Here is a 19,174-nt window from a genome sequence, read left to right on the forward strand (position 1 = left end):
TCAAAGCAACTGTCTTAATCTTACAAATCTTTGCAAAACTAGACCTATGGCCCCAAAAACAATTCAAAGTACTTCAACCTGTCCTTTTCAGAATCTCCAAACCTCCTTTATTTAGGTCAAGGTTTGTAACCTCTCTGGTAACTCTTATCTAAATTATCCCTATTCCTGAATTGGAAGAAAAAAAAAAAAAAAGGAAAAGGAAAAAGAGGGCTTTTAAAAATTCAAATGAGTATAGAAACATGCCTGCTCAAAATCTAGCCCACAGCTTCTGAGAAAGTTTACTTACCAAAGATAATATAAATATGAAATGTCTTTCTCACAAATATTAAAACGAAGAGCTTTAACAATCTGAGGAAGTGTCCTTAACTTATTCTATCTGCCGAAAAACCCCAGTTTGGATCCAGTTGTTGTGTTGTAAACTCACGTGTTCTGTATTATCATACCCATCTTATGGTTTAAAAATTGAAAAACAATAAGACTTCTGCTTGAGAGTGTCTGCATTGTAGATTTGTGGTATTTTCCACCTCTGGATAGTATTGCCAAAAAAAGTAATTTGTAAAAGAGTTCTAATTGGCTTACAGAAAATTCAGCATTTGTATGCATTAACTTCTCAGAAATATAATAGAATTAGCCCAAGTAAGTTTTCAGTTCACATGACCTAGGATTAATCTTAAAAAAACAAAACAAAACAAAACAAAACCCTAAAACTAATTGAAGTTTGTTGGTTTACTTAAAACAAGTTTGTTTTTGTTTTTAGAACTGTCAACATTCAATATACTTGTATCCTATGTTTACTCAAAGTCAAATAAGCTCGTGTTACCTCTATTACAGAATTTGTCAGCAAGAAAGATAATTTTTTAAAAGATTTTATTTATTCATGAGAGACACACAGAGAGAGAGAGGCAGAGATGGAGGCAGAGGGTGAAGCAGGCTCCATGCAAGGAGCCCGATGTGGGACTTGATTCCGGGACTCTAGAATCATGCCCTGAGCCAAAAGCAGATGCTCAACCACTGAGCCACCCAGCATCCCTGCAAAAAAGATAAGTTAAAGATGATAGCTGATAAGCATCTCAAATTTTCTATTAATAACAAGTGAATTAAAATAGATATAAAAGCTTTAAAATTTGTCACCAATATTTGTGTCTACTTCAAGTATTTTCCCCTACTTTTTTTTTGTTTGTTTGTTTGTGTAACTTAAAACCTTAGAGTTTTGCAAAGTTACATGATGGATAGTCATTAAATATCTAGATCATTTTCAAATAAGATAAAATACTGAAACATTAATTACTAACGTAGGTTTATCTACCTTTGACTTTCTGTTATACAGAAACTAAAGGTATTTGGGTCTATTAATAAACATTTTGTGCCATGTTGAAACATATACTATAGAGAAGGCATGTATTTCTAAAAATTACTAAATGTATTTGTAAATTGTTCATCTAAAGAATACTGGAACCACAGGCTCATAATTGCTTACTACTTTAGTTTCCACTAGAAACTGAGGTTCCCAAGAGTTAAGAATTCTAGTAAATGTAATTAAGATTAATGAACATAATAAGGAAAAAAACTCTATACAAGGAAAGTGGGATACATGCTTTTGATATAAAAAACAAAAGGCATGAGGAATAGGAATGCATTTTTGTTGAGGAAGACAAACATTATTTTGTCCAAAAGTGAGACTATTTAAATAGGGAAAACACAGGACAAATCTAAATGTAAAAAAAAAAAAAAAAAAAAAAAAAAAGAGAGAGAGAAAGAGAGAGAGAGAAGTCAAAAAAAGAAAGAAAAGAAAAAACAAGTTGTAAAAAGTTCTTAAGAAGGAAATCTTTGGAAAGTAATTTTATATATGATCAGTAGTGGCTAAGATTAGAATTAATTTATATAAAATGAGTTTTAATGTCAAAAGTACACTGGTATAAGATTGGAATTTGGTTTTTCTCTGATAAAATGACAAAGTTTTCTTAGACTATTGGTCTACTCTTAATGTGAAATTATAAACAAAGTTTCTTAACCTTTAATGTTATCACCTAGAAAAACAAAGTTTCTGTTTTGTCTTTATGAAATCTTTGACCACTTAAGAAAACTGAATCTTATATTAAAAGAGCTAAATTTTGCCAACAACTTGTAATTTCTATATTTGCCTCTAGAATCTTTTATTGCAAAAATAAAAGGAATCTTTTATTGCTACCTTGGTTAAATAGATAAGCATTATTAAATATTAAGTTTTGATCTATAATCTTATTTAGGCATGTTCTTTAAAACTTTGATATTTTGACAAACTTCACAAAATTTAAATTTTAAGTGAAGTCTTTTTGACTCATTAGTCTTGTTTATTGATATGTTAAATTATTTGGGAAGCATTGTCAGATAAATGATAAAACTTCTTAGATTATATGAGTGAATGCTACTAATATAATTGTTCTAGATATTACATGAAATTTCTCAAGTTTTGATATGTTTTGGTATAATATTATCACTTGTAAGTCTAATTATTGAAATGGTGTGTGTCACAGAAATAGCCAGATTTCCTTGTCAACTGCCTTAAAATGAACTCTCATCAGATCTCTAACCATAGCCATTTTTGAATCTTTTTTCACTTACCATTATTGTTTTTACCCTGAAACTCTTACAAATGTGTTTCAGCTTCAAGGAGATTCATGGAAAGACTTATGACACATGCAGGTATCTGATACCCTTACGGTTATAAAACTAATCTGGGTAAGGAGTTGCCAGAACTAGTGGGAAACTGGATTCAAACAGAACAAGAATTAGTAACACAGTAGTGAACGGACTTTTGTTTGAAACATTTACTAGTTCTATAATGTTTGCTCTTCCAGATTTAAGGAAACTTTCTCTTAAGCTACCCATGATTTAGAGGATTTGGAAACTCTCAGTAAGTACTCTTACTTCCAAGGCAGTTATAGTTATTTGCACGAGTTCAATAAGAATTTGTTCTCCTAACAGGACATCATTGGAAACATCACTTATATTACCAAGGCTTTGACTGGAATGTCATTTTTGAGAGAGACATACATAGACTCAGAGATGACTAGACTGCTTTGAGGAACTAAAGTTGATTTTATGTGGCCAATGAAGCCCCTTGGAAAAATCAGCCTGATACTGCTGACAGGGTTCCAGGGAGCCTTACCAAGTGAATAAGGAAGGTCACTTCCTGGCAGGTGTGAACATCAGAATATTTCGGGGACCTCAAGAAGAAAAGAAGTAACCCAAATCTATAGGTATTACAGGCAAATCTGATGGCAAGTATTTGGCTTGGCTTCTTAGTCTCAAGGGGCTATTAAAAACTCAATTCAAAATTCTTGCAGCAACACAGATTTGAAAGGATCTATGTGGACAATTCCTATTATTGCTGGCATTGTGTAAATAATTAGGACAAGATTTTTTTTTTAATTTTTTTATTTATTATTTATGATAGTCACAGAGAGAGAGAGAGGCAGAGACATAGGCAGAGGGAGAAGCAGGCTCCATGCACTGGGAGCCCGACGTGGGATTCGATCCTGGGTCTCCAGGATCGTGCCCTGGGCCAAAGACAGGCGCCAAACCACTGCGCCACCCAGGGATCCAGGACAAGATTTTTAAGACTGGACTTATTTACAGACAAAGTGGTTTTAATTTGGCAATCTTCAGTGGAAATGAGAGTGATTTCTAAGAGAAAAATTGTTTTAGTAACATAATTTTGTGTATGTTAGATTCTAGCTCTGATGGTCTCTGAGTGTTTGTTGTTTGCCTATAAAATTGGGCTGGATTCTGAATTATTCTGGTTTCCTCCAATATCTGGCTATGATTCTCCAAACTAAGATTTCCCATTTTCTTCTGTTCTTCTGACTTAGAATCAGTGAGAACTTTAGACTGAAGCTAGAAAATTTGAGGTCAACTTCAGAAAAATTGCCACAACAGTCATATTTAGACAATCATCATACTTGTTGCTAAATGGGCCACTCAGAAAAATCACCAGAGATATTCCAAGTGAACCAGGAAAATCTGTCAGACTGCACTGCCTGCCTTACTCCATCTGAAGATGCTTTGAGCCTGACATCTAGACTTGGTCTTACGGATAGAAAGTAGGACTCAGACACTGGGTTTATAATTTGCTCTATTAACCTGTGTTTTTCTTTTCTTTCCACTGGAAATGCCTCTATTAATTACTTGCTTGCTCAATGAGAGTCCAACTGTAGGACCACCTCTTAAATTAAGACAACTGTTTAACTGAACTAGTCTCAAGATGAAGACTGGTTCATGAGATGTGAAACACATTTCTTACCTAAGATCCAGTTAAACTCCAGCTAGGAGGGAGTAAGGTTGATATGTGATGTTATTCTAAGAAAAAAAAAATCTTATCAAAAGGGGGAATGTTAAATTGTACCCACACTACAAAGACTTTTGGTGAAAATTTATTCCAGATATGAGACAGATTTATCTGGATGACTCTCAGAGTAGCTTAAGTCAAAGGGCTCTACTCTGCTGGAACATGCCAATCATACCAAATATCAGCCTTAAGTGACCCAACACCCAGTCTCAGGAAAATTTTAGCTCAATGGCTTGGTTCTGAAATTCTTGGTTTTAAATCTATTCTAATGGTTCTGGCTAAGATGTCAGCCTTTTTACTGCTAACACACAGTACAAATTAACTTGTGTGCACTGGTGTACTCAGACTTGCCTAAGCTAATGGTCAAATATCTAGATGCTATAAATAATATATACATTTCTGTATAAAGTTTGACAGTTTATGCCTAGACACAACAAAATACCTCAGGCTATAAAATTCATAAACTTTAGCAAATGTAAAAGTTTATAGATAGTTTTCCTTTCTAGGAGATATTTGCCTCGTATATCAGGATAACTGAATGAACCTTCCTAATGCCCTGGGACAAAGAGATATTTGGTCACCATTGCCTGCCATAGGTTGCAGTTGCCAAAAAGAGGGATCATGCATGAAAACTGCAGTAGGCGACGGATACCAGCTTTCTGTGACTGTCTCAGGTGACCTCAAGGAGATACAAAAACAGAAAGAACCAGAAAACCAGTTAAATAGAGGCATGCAGACAGTACTTTTGAATAATTAGCTATGATTAAAACATAGGTATTTGATGAAGAAATCAGAAAACCCTAGTTTTACAACTACTACAAATTATACCTTGGGACACGCACATATTGGGAGAACTGCTTACAAGCATGTATGTCTCCTTTTCCCCTTTTTGTATATATAACCCCCTGTAGCTAGAAATTTTCAGAGCAGTTCTTCAAAGCAATTTGAAAGACTATTTACTGGGCATTGGTCCTCAGTAAGACAACAACAACAAAAAGACATTTACTAATTTACCATTTTGTGGTTGGCTTTCTTCCAGTTGGCACCCCAGTTATAAAAACACTAAGTCTAAGCTTTCCGGTAGACTCTTACTAACAAAAATGCTTATTTTGATTTAAGAGTATCTAACTTACTTAGCCTTAGTAGTGAACTCAAAATTTTGATAGTTTGTAAACCAATCAAATGAATAAACCAAAAAACACTCCCTCTCACAACCTAAAAGAGCCTTCTTTTAAAAATGTGGTCTATTATTTTTTTTTTTAATTTTTATTTTTTTATGATAGTCACAGAGAGAGAGAGAGAGGCAGAGACACAGGCAGAGGGAGAAGCAGGCTCCATGCACCGGGAGCCCGATGTGGGACTCGATCCCGGGTCCCCAGGATCGTACCCCGGGCCAAAGGCAGGCGCTAAACCGCTGTGCCACCCAGGGATCCCAAATGTGGTCTATTAAATCTAATCAAATGAGCCTGATACCTGAGACACAGAGAGATTGTGAAAAATCTTTATTCCTATAGCTAGAGAAAAGTTTAGAGACAAAATGTGTTAATGTCAGGATAGACCCTGAAAGTTTTTCTTTAAAATAAGTCCCTGATTAAATGTTCTTGGTTTCGTTTTGTTTGGGGTTATTTGTACCCCCCCCCCCCCCCATTTACCTCTTTCTAATTAAAGCAAAATCGTGGGAACTATTCTGTCAAGTTGATTTTGGGAATTTTGTCACAATGTTTTGTGTTTTCTTGTGGCTCTGTTACAGCTGCAACTTGTACTTCCCAAGCCATTCGCATTCAGTAAGAATAAGGGAACAGTAAGTTCCCATCTAAATATGTCCTGGTGGGGTGTCCACCTTCCCTTATTTTTTACCACATATGTTCTAGGAGTCCCTAGAGAGACTTACTAGCTTGGCTTCCTCATGGTACCTATTCTTCACTGCTCTGGCCCTCTGTGATAATACTGCCAATTACTGCTCACACCAAAAGTGGTAGATGTACCTACTTGCTGCTCAGCAGTCTGCAGTCATTGCTGTAACATTTTAACATTAGCACAGAGGCTGCTGTTGCATACAGGAAGCTGTGCTGAGGATCATGGTGTGGATGTCCATGGTGGTGGCCCAACACCTGACTCCCTATGCACCAGCCATGTAGAATTTAGAGAAGCCACTCTTCCACTGGCAGTGTAGCTGACCTACATTGATTGCCGATTTGAATGACTTTACACACAGTAACCATTTCCTTCCCTTGTGTGCCAACTGTCTTTCAACTGAATTTGAATAGCTCTACTCCATTTTCCTTTAGGATATATTCTTCACCAGGGGCTTTCTTTCCTTAAAAAAAAAAAAAAAAATTGTCCTCAGAAGACTAGCCCTGTTGGATCTATAAAGATGACAAGATCCTAGGGTAATGTGGCTGAAATTTAAACTAGGACCCATGTTGCATTAATTCATTCATGTTTTTTTAATACAAAATGCATATTTTAATGTATGGATATTAGTAGTATATATATTTATGTAACTGTAGTTAAGGAAATGACTGGATATCCACATAGAATATTTATTAGGCATCTCTTCTGTGTACTTTGGTAAGCATTAGGAGTATATCAAAGCACAAATTTGGACAAATAGGCTTCGGGTAGCATACACATTTTTGCTATTTGTTTGGGCTATTCTTAAAACACTCATGAAGATTTGCTACAGCTTCTGATTATGCAGACATTCTCTTTTCTTCCTTACATCAAGTCTACTATAAGGGCACCTGGGTGGCTCAGTCATGATCTCAGTGTCCTGGCATCAAGCCCTGTGTAGGCTCCTTGCTCAGTGGGGAGTTTGCTTCTCCTTCTGCCTCTCCCTGTGCTCATGCTGGTGCTCTTTCTGAAATAAATAAGATCTTAAAATAAAAAAGAATCTACTATAACCTACATATTTGGAACAAAGTAGGTTCCCAGTATGTTAGATAAAAAATGAGCTAGATTGGATTCCAGTGGCAGCACTGTGGATGACTCCATGCATGGCAAAATAGAGATTTTGCCACGCATGGCAAAATAGAGCTGGAGGCAGCACCGTGGATGACTCCACACATGGCAAAATAGAGCTGGAGGCCAGATACACCAGCCTTGCTGTCTTCCCCCATCTGACTGTGGTGATCATTAGCATGTTCTTCACTATCTATTTCTGTTTATGAGGTTACTTCCACCAACCGCACTTGGGATAGCTAGAGTGCCTCATCTCCTTGGTGGCCTTGATCTTCATTGACTTTGGAATCTTATTCCTGTTGCTCTAGATTGGCATGTATGTATGAACTCCCAAGGCTTTCAACTAGGTGGCTTCACTGAATACCTGCTTTGTAAACCATTTTTTTTTTACTATTGTTGCAAATGTCCTACCTGCTGCTCACAATAAAGGCAGATGTGTGACCACCCCCCCCAAAAAAAGAGCCAGATTGTTAAAACAGCATGTAATTATTTCCCATAGGCAGGACACACACCTACTCCCTTCAATTCTCTTTTATCTTATGTCCAGCTACCTTTGATTGGTCTTTGACTCCTTAAATCAACAGAGCCTAGTTGTGGGTTTCCTCTAGGATGGTCACAAAAGTAAAACTTTACTTATTTTCCTCACCATCCCATTGTGAAACAGGGCTTTTTAAACATCTGTATTTATAGTAAATGGAAAAAAGAAATCAAGTTTTTTTCTTAAAATTATACTTACCTACTCAAAAATTACATTTGTCTTTAAAATGACACTATTTAATTCCCAATACACAGCATTTCAACTGCATCTTACTCTGTGATATATAAGGGATTATATAAGGGATATATATATCCTGTGTGAGATAAGGGATTTTTTTTCTAGGAAAAACATATTTTGAATTTTAAATAACTTTAGGTTGTTTAATGTCACTAACTGATCTACTACAGATGCATTTTTAGAATATTTTATTCAAACTAAATGCTACAAAGTTATACAAAAGACAGCTATCAGGTTTTTCTTTTTTTTAGCAAAATTGTCCTAATTTTCAACATCCCAAGTTATTAAAAATTAAATTGATGAATTTAAAGTAATGAATTTAAAGTAAATTAATTTAAATTAATTTAAAGTAATAATGAAGACAATGTGTATAGGATATTGTTGTTTAAGGGAAGAATACTGTCACTGGCTATCAAATATGGATAAATATTGTATGAAATATAATTGCTAATCAAAAGTAAAACGAAGTGTTTGACTTTATTTCAAAATTCATAAATATTAAAAATATGCATGATGTAAATCATATAAAAGTAAGTAAAAGCATGTATTTAAATGGAGAAATGCAGAGTATGAAGATAAAAAATGACTTACAATATATTGATGTTTGTACAAAATTATTTAATATTCATTTATTAGATCTAAAAACAAGCTACTTTGGAAGAATATTTCTTTGATAACATTTAGATATATAAAAAAATGACTCTTTGGTTTATAATTTCATCCTTTTCATTTTAAATATGCTAGAACCAAACTAAATATTAAAATAAACTTTTTAAGAAACAGTATCAGACATGGTTAATGTGAAATAAATGATTTACTTATTTCCCTTAGCCATAGTCACATTGAGTCATATTTGTCTTTCATGACAAATCTTTGGAATAATAGTTGAATAACTAGATAATCTTGAGTAAAGTTAATGTTGAATGTAGCCAGAGTTCAACTTCTTCCTTGCTTATCTGGATCACACTAGATGTCATCTTGATTAAACGAGATACTTGCTTCCATAAAAGTAGACTGCCAACATATACCCATTACTCAATATGCCACATTAGAATTATGGCTAATCCCAATCATTCTAATAGAGAGATACCAGCATGTTCAGAATATAGGCACTTAAAACTACTGTAAAGGTATCTGCCAAGACCTATTTGAATTCATACTTACTTTCTTGAGTTTCTGCTTACAAACTAATATATTACGTAGAGAGTAAAAACTGCCTTACCAACCTTTAATATGAAAGTACACCTAAGTGTCATTATCTTTCCACCAATATTAATATGGGGAGAAAACAAAAGTATTTTGCTTGAAATGATTACATTTGTGAAGTCTGTTTAAAACTTAAACTCTTGAGTAAATTATTTGAAGTGTTATGTGCTTGCTCAGCCTTCACCCTGAGGAATTTCTCAGCCCCAGAAACTTGGGAAAGTTACTACACAAAGATTCTGATATACAGATGTTTCTGAAGTGAAAAATAAATAAATAAAAGGAAAATAAAGACAAAAGTCAGAAGAGAATAAATCTGTACAAAAGCTGAAGCTACCTGTCACAGCATCCTGAAACAAAGCATCCTGCACTTCTCAATGCCACTAGGGAGAGGAGCAATTCAGCAACTATTTAAAAGCTGTCTGCTTCCAGAAATGGTAGCAGTTGCTGTAAAAAGGCAACAGGCTTTTTGCTTGTAATTTAAAAATGATTAAAACTAGTCTATGTAATTTCAGCTTCAAAGTTATCTTGTTCTACATCTTAGGACTTCCACTTTCAGAGCGGCCCATTATCCCCTTACACCTGAAAAATGTCCCATCTAACAGACAAAGAATGGTTAATATTAAAGTCAATCTGGTTTGGGTAACTGTGGGTTCTGTCTTTGGCAAGTGGGTAAAGGACCATGATCCAGAATTTAAAAAGTGAATTGTTCTAAGAGCAAAAGGAAAATTCTCTTTCATTCACTGGACTCCAATTCTAATGCTTTTTAAAAGTTGATACTAATATATGAAGATGATACAATTTCTAGAATTCTAAAAAATAATCCACTAACAATCAGATTGTTTCAATGCAACTTAATTCCTTACTGGATGATAGGCAAATGCACATTCCCATGGTTATTATTTTTTTTAATGCAAAACTTTGGTAGATGTGACTACTTTTCCTATGAAAGATAAGTTTTCTCTCTCAAAGTTTTATTTGTATGCTATTCACTTATTAGAAAGTCTGCAAAATTTTCAATCTGTTACCTGTAGCTTTCCAAAACAGTAAAATCCCATGTTGTAGTAGTTGGGAATTCCTATGTTATAATGGGAGTTTTAAAACCTTCTTTTATGAATGATGTTAAACTGAGTTTATATTCTGGATTTGTTTATAAAGTGTGATAAAGTGGCTATGTTACTGCAAGATTTCTGCAATTTGTAAAGATAGAGCAAAAGAGAGAGAACATTCAGAAGTTCCCTCAATCATAGTGGAGTAGGAGCCAGCAAAGTATGGTGTTGTTTAGTAATAAAAAGAGGCCTTTGCATTTAAAACCAATTTTGTGTTCAAACCTAGTTCTACCAATGAAGAACCGTGTGACTCCTGGAAAGTTATGTAACTTCTCAAAGGATTAGTTTTCTCATTTGCAAAAAGGAGCTACTGACTTCACAGGGCTATTGTGAATATTTAACAAGGTTATATTATTTAACACTGAGCTTCATTCCCTGCCTAGCTTTCTAACCTAATGGGCTGCTTTCCCTAGCATAGATACAAGTTAAATCTGTAGTTCCTTTCCCTTTTTCATTGTCACAGGTCAACCAGCACAGCAGATATTAACTGTGGGAACTATAGGTTCTAGCTCAAGACCTGGTCTATACATGTGCTCAGCTAAATGTTAGGTTTTCTTTTCCCTACTATTATGTTTTCTCTTGTCATGTTATCATGGTGTTTAACCACTACAGAAAAAGTATCTTAATGATTGATATTTTAATGCTCTTGTTTTATTTAATGACATGGATATTATTTGACTGAATCTTGAATTTTTGAAACAACATACTGCCCCATATTATAACTTAGAAGGTGTTAAATAATATATTTAAAGCGTTATAGAAACCCTTCACACCTCTCAAATGACACATTATTTCTTGAATTCTGTCCTTTGTGGATGAAGCAAAACCAAGGTAAAGTCTCTTTAATGCATGTGGGGCTTTAATTACTCTAAGAAGGTCAAAAGGGCATCTTATGATCTAAATATCATCAAGTTAAGATACGGAGAGATTTAAAACTTTCAACTGTCTATGGTCATGAAAGAATTAGGCTAGATAGCACTTCTCATGTTCATCACAGTACTTTTCATGCAAACACTATGCACTCACAGTATATTTGGCCCAGCGTGAAAAAGAGCAAGGACTTTTGCAAGCAAAACACCTAAGCATTGTCATACTGATCTAAGATAAAAAATTACATAGAAGTTTACATTTCTAAAAGCTTTTTTTTTTTTTTTATCTTAGAAAGAGAGGTATAACTCAGGTTTCCTAAATTATCTGCTGCTTGCTCTAATTTCAGGGAAGGAATGACTATGAAAGTTCAGCAGCTCACTGATGAGTGAGGTATGGGCTCCCTTGGTCCAGAATAGAAAGAAGGACAACGTGTATGGTTTTCACAAAATTAGGAAAATAAATTTCTACCATGTACTACATGAGGCTGATCCTTTGCAAACACTTCAGTCAAAATTAAAGATATGCTGAGCTACATGGTTTAAACTGCACTGTTGCTGCCCGACTAGTTGTATATGCTTCATAGGAAAATTAATGAAATATTAATAAAACATAACTTATTCTATAGAGTTTAAAGGGAATTAAAACCCAAAGAGGCTTTGTCCTATTTTCTCATAATTTGGAGATATGAAAACCCACAAAGATATGTTATAGAGGGCCACTGATAGTACTATGATCCTTTTTTAAAAGGAAAGACTTCAGAATAAATGCTTAAAATCCATACATTGTCTCTCCACTAAAGTTTCTATTTGAGACTTAAGAATATCTTGAGTCTGAAGAAAATATTACATTTTTTGCCATTACCATTTAAAAATCATGTATATAGAGACATTCCATTTACATTGTAATTAAGCACAACTAACTTTATCACACAGAGCAACTTCAACTTCACTGTATATCAGTACAGTGGTAAACATGTCGTACCACAAACTCTCTTCCCTACAAAAATCTATTGGCATGTTACAAAAACTGTCCACAATATTCTTTGGAGAAATATTTATAGCTATAGTCATTTGTGTTTTAACAACTATTTGAAATTATCCTATTTCATTTATTTTTGTGTATAAAGTTTCCAAACTTCTGCATAAATCCTCGGAACTTGTTTTCATTTGGCTGGTATGAGTGATAAACACCAGTGTTGTAATTAAGCATTGGGCTGGACCTGCCATAACTATTGCCCACAGTTGTGGATTTTATTTCTGGGCGGTGCACACCAGTATTTGGTACGTTGCTTGCTGGCTGAATAGAACTTTCGATCTTATAGAATGGCTCGAAGCGACTGTAAATGCGCCTGTCAGTTGAATGAGATCTTAGAAGCTCATTGGGTTTAGGCCTTGGAGAAGAAGCTGGTTTTCTTTCAGGAGCAAGAACTGTATTAATCTCCTTTGAATCTCGGTATTGGATCTGTTCAGTGTTAAATCTAGGGGCAGAGGCATCTCCTGCTCTTTCCAAGAACTTGTTTTCAACCGGACCTGGAGAAGGCATTCTTTTACTACTTTCATCGGGTGGAGAATTCATCCCCTGAGGTGAGCTAACCGTTACATCTTCCTTACTCTTGTGAATACTGCCTTGAGAATTTGATGAGGAAGAACGCTTTCTTCTAGGAGATGAATCCATTTTTGGTTCTGATTTTTTTGGTTTTTGATTATCTTCAGACTCAGAAACTAAAGTGTCAGAACTACTACACATTCTATAAAAGGCAGGTGCTTTATTTTTGGATAGATTTTCTTTCTTCTCTGGGGTAAGGCTAAGTAATGACCTTAACTTCTGAGATCCCTTTTTCAAGAAACTTGGAGAACCTTTAACTTCCTTCTTTGAAGTGAGTTCTTTGCTAGGTTCATCTTTATTCATATCAAGCAAAGCGGCAATGGAAATTGACTTGGCAGTAGGGCCACTTGGAGGTTCTCTCTTGATGACCTCCCTGTCCTCTTCTATGCTCTGGGTCACATTGTGCATGCTTTTAGAACTTTTCAACAAATCCTCTTTGGGTTTTTCTGGTTGTCTAACTCGATTCCTGGTAAGTGTACTATAGACATAATGCTTACTATGTCCGTGATCTAAATTGGCTTTTGAGTGATCGAAGAATGGGAAACTTCGCCTTTTGAGCAGATTCTCATTTTGTTGATTCTTCAGATTTTCTGTCTGCTTATTTACACACAAGGATGTATATAAATAGTTGTTTGAGTCTGTATGGCCATTTGTAGTTTGATTTAAGACTGCTGAGTGGTTTTCGGGAACCTGCAAGGTGTGCATTTTTGGTGCCTCTGACTGCAATGGGAGCTTAGGGGCTGATTCTGGCACAGGTTTGTCTGTCGTATGCTGTACACTCGTAGGGGTGTCCGGAACCTCTTTAGGTGTGTCACTTCCCTGGGAACCAATGACTGTTGAATTTGAGGAGCCAGTTGTACAACTGTTAACTTCTTCCTGTTCAGGTAATGTTGGTTTAAACACAAAAGAGGAACGAAGCCGAGAATGAGTGTAATGGGCATTGGCTTTCAAATTTTCAGAACTATCATAGCCCTCAAACCGGTCACCTAGAGCCGATCCATTTGAATCAGGTGCAGCTTCTGAATGATCATTTAAGTAGGATTCAATTCTCCAGTTACGCAAGAATGACTTTGTGGTATGTTCAAGGGTTGGCATTCTTTGCTGCAAAAAGCGAATATGATTATCCGTCCCATTGAAAGATCTCCGCACATTTGAGTTCCTTTCTGCAAGATTTGTTGTTTTTCTCTGGGCAAGCCGATCAGCAAAACTCTGGGCAGGTGTGTTACGGTGGCTTGCATAGCCTCCTCGTGATGAGGAGGCCACACTAAGACTATCTGAAGGCTTTTTCCAATTACCTGGAGGATTAATGTTTCGATTCAGAACCCTGTTAAGCAGCAGGTATGGTGCTGTTTCTGGCTGTTCCCCAGCATAACTATGCCTCTTCCAATTTTCATTTATCTGACTGGATTGATACTGACGGACTGTATTTGGACCATTAAAGTTTGGAATAAAATGAGGCTTGTATCCATGATTTCTTATGCTATATTTGTCATGTTCATTTAGAGTATATATTCCTCTGTTTTTGAAATAACTAGATTCTAGCTTATGAATTTTGTCTTGTCTGCCAAAAAGGTTTCTTTGGCTCGAAACGGAAGCTAATGAAGAAAGTGAACGCTGGTAGGTGCCATTCTCCCAGAGTGTTTTGCCATGTTTCACCCTTGCTGATTCTTCCTGAGCAAATGAATTGGGGACACAGGATCTGGCATAGAGAGTTCTAAATTCTTCATCAAAGGACTCAACAAGTTGTCCTGTAATTATCTGAACCATGCTGAGGTGAGCTTTTTCAAATGACCACATGTAGCTGAAAAAGAATCAAAATAGGAAAATTTCAATTTTTCTATCAGAAGATTAATGACAATATATACCTCCACTAAGAAAAATGTGTCATTTAACATCAACAGGAAGAGTATTTTTGTTCATTTTCCCTGGCTACCATTATTTAGAACATCTTCAATCATTAAATTATTGTAGTACCTTTATTTTCCTACTCCCATTTTCATATCCTAAATAACAAAGCAACTCAAGTCCTGGCTTTGAACCCACCCATAATTTCTGACATTACTTTCTAGAAGTCCAAAGAAAAGCCTGCTGTGCATTCTGCATCTCTGCCTACTAAGATTTTATGTATAGAAAACATTGCATTCCATATCTAATATCCTGGCAGAAGGTATCAGTGGAAAAGTTGAGAGACTTGGCTTTTATTGAGTTCTCTACCTACACAAGCTTGGGCCTCAGTCTCCAAAATACTAGCACAATCCTATCATTCCTTATAGTTCTAGCATGTTAAAATGCAAGATAGGTCATTGCTAATACATTCATCTTATCTCTGTGGCTTACTCAGGAAGTGCACTTTGGGATGCCAGGGCTTGTGGACAGAGAGAGGATCTGTGGGCAGTAGCCCCGGTCCATAAAGGGCACTTTATGCTTACTTTGCTGCACGCAGTGGACAGGGAACTAGTAAATTTAGCCTCAAAAGTCGTGCCAGTCAGAATGCCAAATAAAATCTTTTAATATAAAATATAATCTCTAGGAAATTAAAGTTTGTAACTACTTTATAGTTGTGAAACTATACAGTTTAAGTTATGAAACTTCTATAGTTTAGAGGGGTCAGATGAAATTTCATATACAATTTCAAACCTGATTTGTAAAAATTTAGATAATCTAACCTACAGAGTCACTGAACCAAAAAAGGAATTGCTAATATGCTCTGTACCAAATACTATACATGATATAATAGGAGTTAATAAAGGAGAAAAGGAGACAGAGACATTCTTTACCATGAAGGAACTTACTCGTTATAGAGGAGACACAATAACAAAAGCAGATGAAATACTAAAAGAATGTAGAGTATGAATTTAAAATACACAAAATATCATAAATAATAGTGTAAAACTTAAGAACTTTATTATTCTGATATACTGAGCTTTATACAGTGTACTTATTGAATACATGGTAGAAGAAGAATAATTCACTAAGTGCTCTTTTTGTACAGATGTGTGGGCCACCAGGCTGACTTAAAATAAATGATACAAAGTGAATCACTAAAGGAATTTTCAACCCCATTGAAAATATCAATACAAAATTCATAAGAAACAGCAAATAAAGGAATGAATAGTTAGTTATGACATATGAGAAAATTCCTGGAGACAAGTAGAAGTTAGCTGTATTTTGACAGAGACCAGACAACCCAGAAGTTCAAACACAAAAAGGTGTGGAACAGTTTGTGGGGGGAGAAGAAACATATGGGAATAAAAAGGAAATAAAAAGGCCATGTTTTGGTTGAACAAAGAAAACATATTTAGCTGATGAAGTTATATAGGAGACTAATGAACGAGTGGGGAAAGTCTTGAAAGCAAAGCAGAGTTTGCATAGGAATCCCCCCCCCCACCAAATTCAGATAAATTATCATAAAAAGATGTTTTGGGGTGATTTTTTTCCAGTAGCTATTTGTAATATAGACTTGAAGGATGAGCAACCAAATTTACTGTGATGAGTAAAATAATTGGAATAAGGTGGTAAGAGCCCAAACCAGTGTATAAATTGGAATAAAGGATAAAAATATTGAGCTGGTAACAAGAAGGGAGAACCAGAATATTGGCATGTCATAAAGGACATGTATAGATTCTGAAATATAAACAGCTTTCAGGTGTTGAGCTCAGGAAACTGAGAAGATAATGGTACTGAAATATATGTTGCAACTGGAGAAATTATCTTGCTTTGGTAAATCAGAAAACAATATTGTGATATCACTTTAGGTAACAGCAAGACATCCAACTGTATATATTCAATGTAGAAATTATTCTCCGGAAACACTGAACAGCCCTAAATAAAAGAGCTATTTTACTGACATCCAGGCAACTTTCAATAAAACTGTCAAGACTCCAGCCAATCACTCTCCTGTAAACTCAGCTGTTGATAAATATTTCCCATGCAATTTCCAATAAGCATTAGAGTCCCTCATTTTTTAACAAATTCACAGCATAAGATCAGCAGACATCTGAAGAAAGTTAGAAGATGGCTTATAAAAGCTTAAAAGCTTAGATGCAAAACAGAGACCAAAACAAAACAGGAAACAGGCACCTGGAGGAAACAGACATTGCACAGAGAAGAATACATATAAAAACAGAGACACAAAAATACTATAATTAATATCTTCAAAGAAAAAGAGAAAATGATGCATCTATAAAACACAAACAGGATGCATTGAAAATGGTACAAGTAGAAGACATTCAAAATATTTGACAGCAAAATTTTAAAAAGAAGTTGTAATATATGTGTTAGAATAAACAACTGAGGAAGATCCCCCAGGCAGTACAATGCCACTCGGCCCCAAACAGAAAATCAGAAGAAAAAAAAAAATACAATGGGAGCAGAAACCTAGTTAGTAAGAACCTGAGAGAGAGAGAGAGAGAGAGAGAGAGAATAGAGACAACTGAAGAGAGGAAATGATCCAAGAATAAATAAGAAAATGTCCCAGAATTGAAATATAGATTTGGATTGCCTAGAACAATACATTTTTAAAAAGCTTACACCTAGAAACATAATAAATTTTAGAATAGCAGGGGATGGAAGAGAAACCTTAGAAGTTTCCAGAAAGAGAAAAAAAGTTACATAAGAATGTGAATAACAATTGTTTGAGACTTCTCAAACAACAGTAATTTTGATTGCCAGGCAGTGTCTTTCAAAGTTGGAGGAAAGATGATTCGATTTAGAGTTCCCATCCCCGGTTAAGCCATTAATCACCTAAAATTATACATTTTATATTTATATTTATAAATTATATTTTTAAAACATTTTTATAAAAATATAAATTTTAAAATTCCATACTGATGGAAATTGTTCTTGAGCAAACATAAGAGAAAAACTAGGACTTGAAAAAAAAAAAAGAAGGCAAAATGGGATTAAATGATATTTAAGAAATTGTGGCTCAAACTACCCAGGGGTATGGGAAATTGCAGGACCCCAGCAGTGCTTCAAGTTAAAGATCTGCTAGTCTGGATGGGACATGACAGATTACTGGTAGTAAATGAGCATTTGGAAAAGTTGTTCATGTGCTAAGAAATCTGTAGAATCAACTGGAAAAAAAAATAGCAATAGATAAATAAGAAACAAAGACAATGAAAAAACCAAAACCAAATGGTCATTATTAACTTCATTATATAAAAAGGAAGCATATTATAAATGACTCCATGGCTCATCAATGATCAATTCTGACATAGTTTCAATAATGTGAACTGAGACTTCTCCTTGAACAAATAATTGTGATAAAACTGTACTGGGTGAATGGCAACTAGGAGGGCAAGTAGATATGGGTGAATAGGAAATGTAACCCTTCAATTATCATACTATAGAGTCAAGAGATAAAATCTAAAAGTGATAAAGTGAACATTCATAGTATAATCACATTATGTAAGAGAACGTAGTAACTATCAGAAGAACTAGCTGAGAGAATTAAATAACTGTATCTGGAGATGAGGATCCAGGAATGGATACAGGATGGAGAACAAAGATTGATCAAGGCTTGAGCTGAGATCAAAAGTCAGATAGTCTTCAAGTCTGATTAGAGATGGTACTCGGAAGCCAACAACTTCAGTGAAACTTATGTTTAAAGTAGCTTTTATAGAAACCATAAGATTTAAAAAGAAAAAAAAAAAAGCTTATAAAGCTCTCTCTCAGTCAAATTTGTGGACCATATTTACTAAATATGTTCCAGATTTTCACATGACAATATCAAATGAGGGTATCCAATTTATTTTTATTTATTTAATTTTTTGGGTATCCAATTTATAATTTGATTTGTACATATTGATTGAAAATGTCTATGTGTTTTGTCTTATCAATGTTAGTATCATGATAAGACAAAACACTTGTGTTTTTCTGATAAAACTGTCATCATGATGAGTGAACTGCCACACAATGTAGGAGTATGGTGAGTGCAGACAACAGGCCTCTTTGGAAATGCTTGGAGTTTAAAATATGAAGACATTTTATGGCAAAGAATTTTGAATTAAAGAAGGTGGCATTTTGATTTGGGGTATGAGGAAGATTATGGCAATATTGGAAAAGGAAACAATTTTACCCTAAAATAAGTCAACTTTTAATCAGTTTCTACAAAAACTGGTTCATGACTGTTACATCAGATCCTGTTACAATACTATTAATACGAAAGGTTCATAATAATTAGGAAAAAAAGATAATCATTTTTTAAAGAAGTATATTTACAATTAACATGTAATAATAAGGCAAGCAGAATTGGTACATAAGAATTTTGGTGAATTTTTATCATCTGTGGTCCTAGGCATTCTACATTCACTTTTATAAACA

At 34.9% G+C, this 19,174-nt stretch overlaps 1 protein-coding gene across 2 annotated transcripts in view; it reads right to left on the bottom strand.

Annotated features, from left to right (window-relative positions):
- Positions 1-8,660: 8,660 nt before the first annotated feature.
- FAM83B (family with sequence similarity 83 member B) overlaps positions 8,661-19,174 on the bottom strand; it is an 85,143-nt gene continuing 74,629 nt past the window's right edge. For both annotated transcript variants that reach the window (XM_077903592.1, XM_077903591.1), the window contains exon 5: positions 8,661-14,651. In XM_077903592.1, coding sequence (XP_077759718.1) covers positions 12,350-14,651 — 2,302 coding nt within the window. In that variant the 3' untranslated portion in view covers positions 8,661-12,349. The remainder of the gene's footprint in view (positions 14,652-19,174) is intronic.

The sequence above is a fragment of the Canis aureus genome, chromosome 7, assembly GCF_053574225.1.
Source record: "Canis aureus isolate CA01 chromosome 7, VMU_Caureus_v.1.0, whole genome shotgun sequence".
Lineage (NCBI taxonomy): Eukaryota > Metazoa > Chordata > Mammalia > Carnivora > Canidae > Canis > Canis aureus.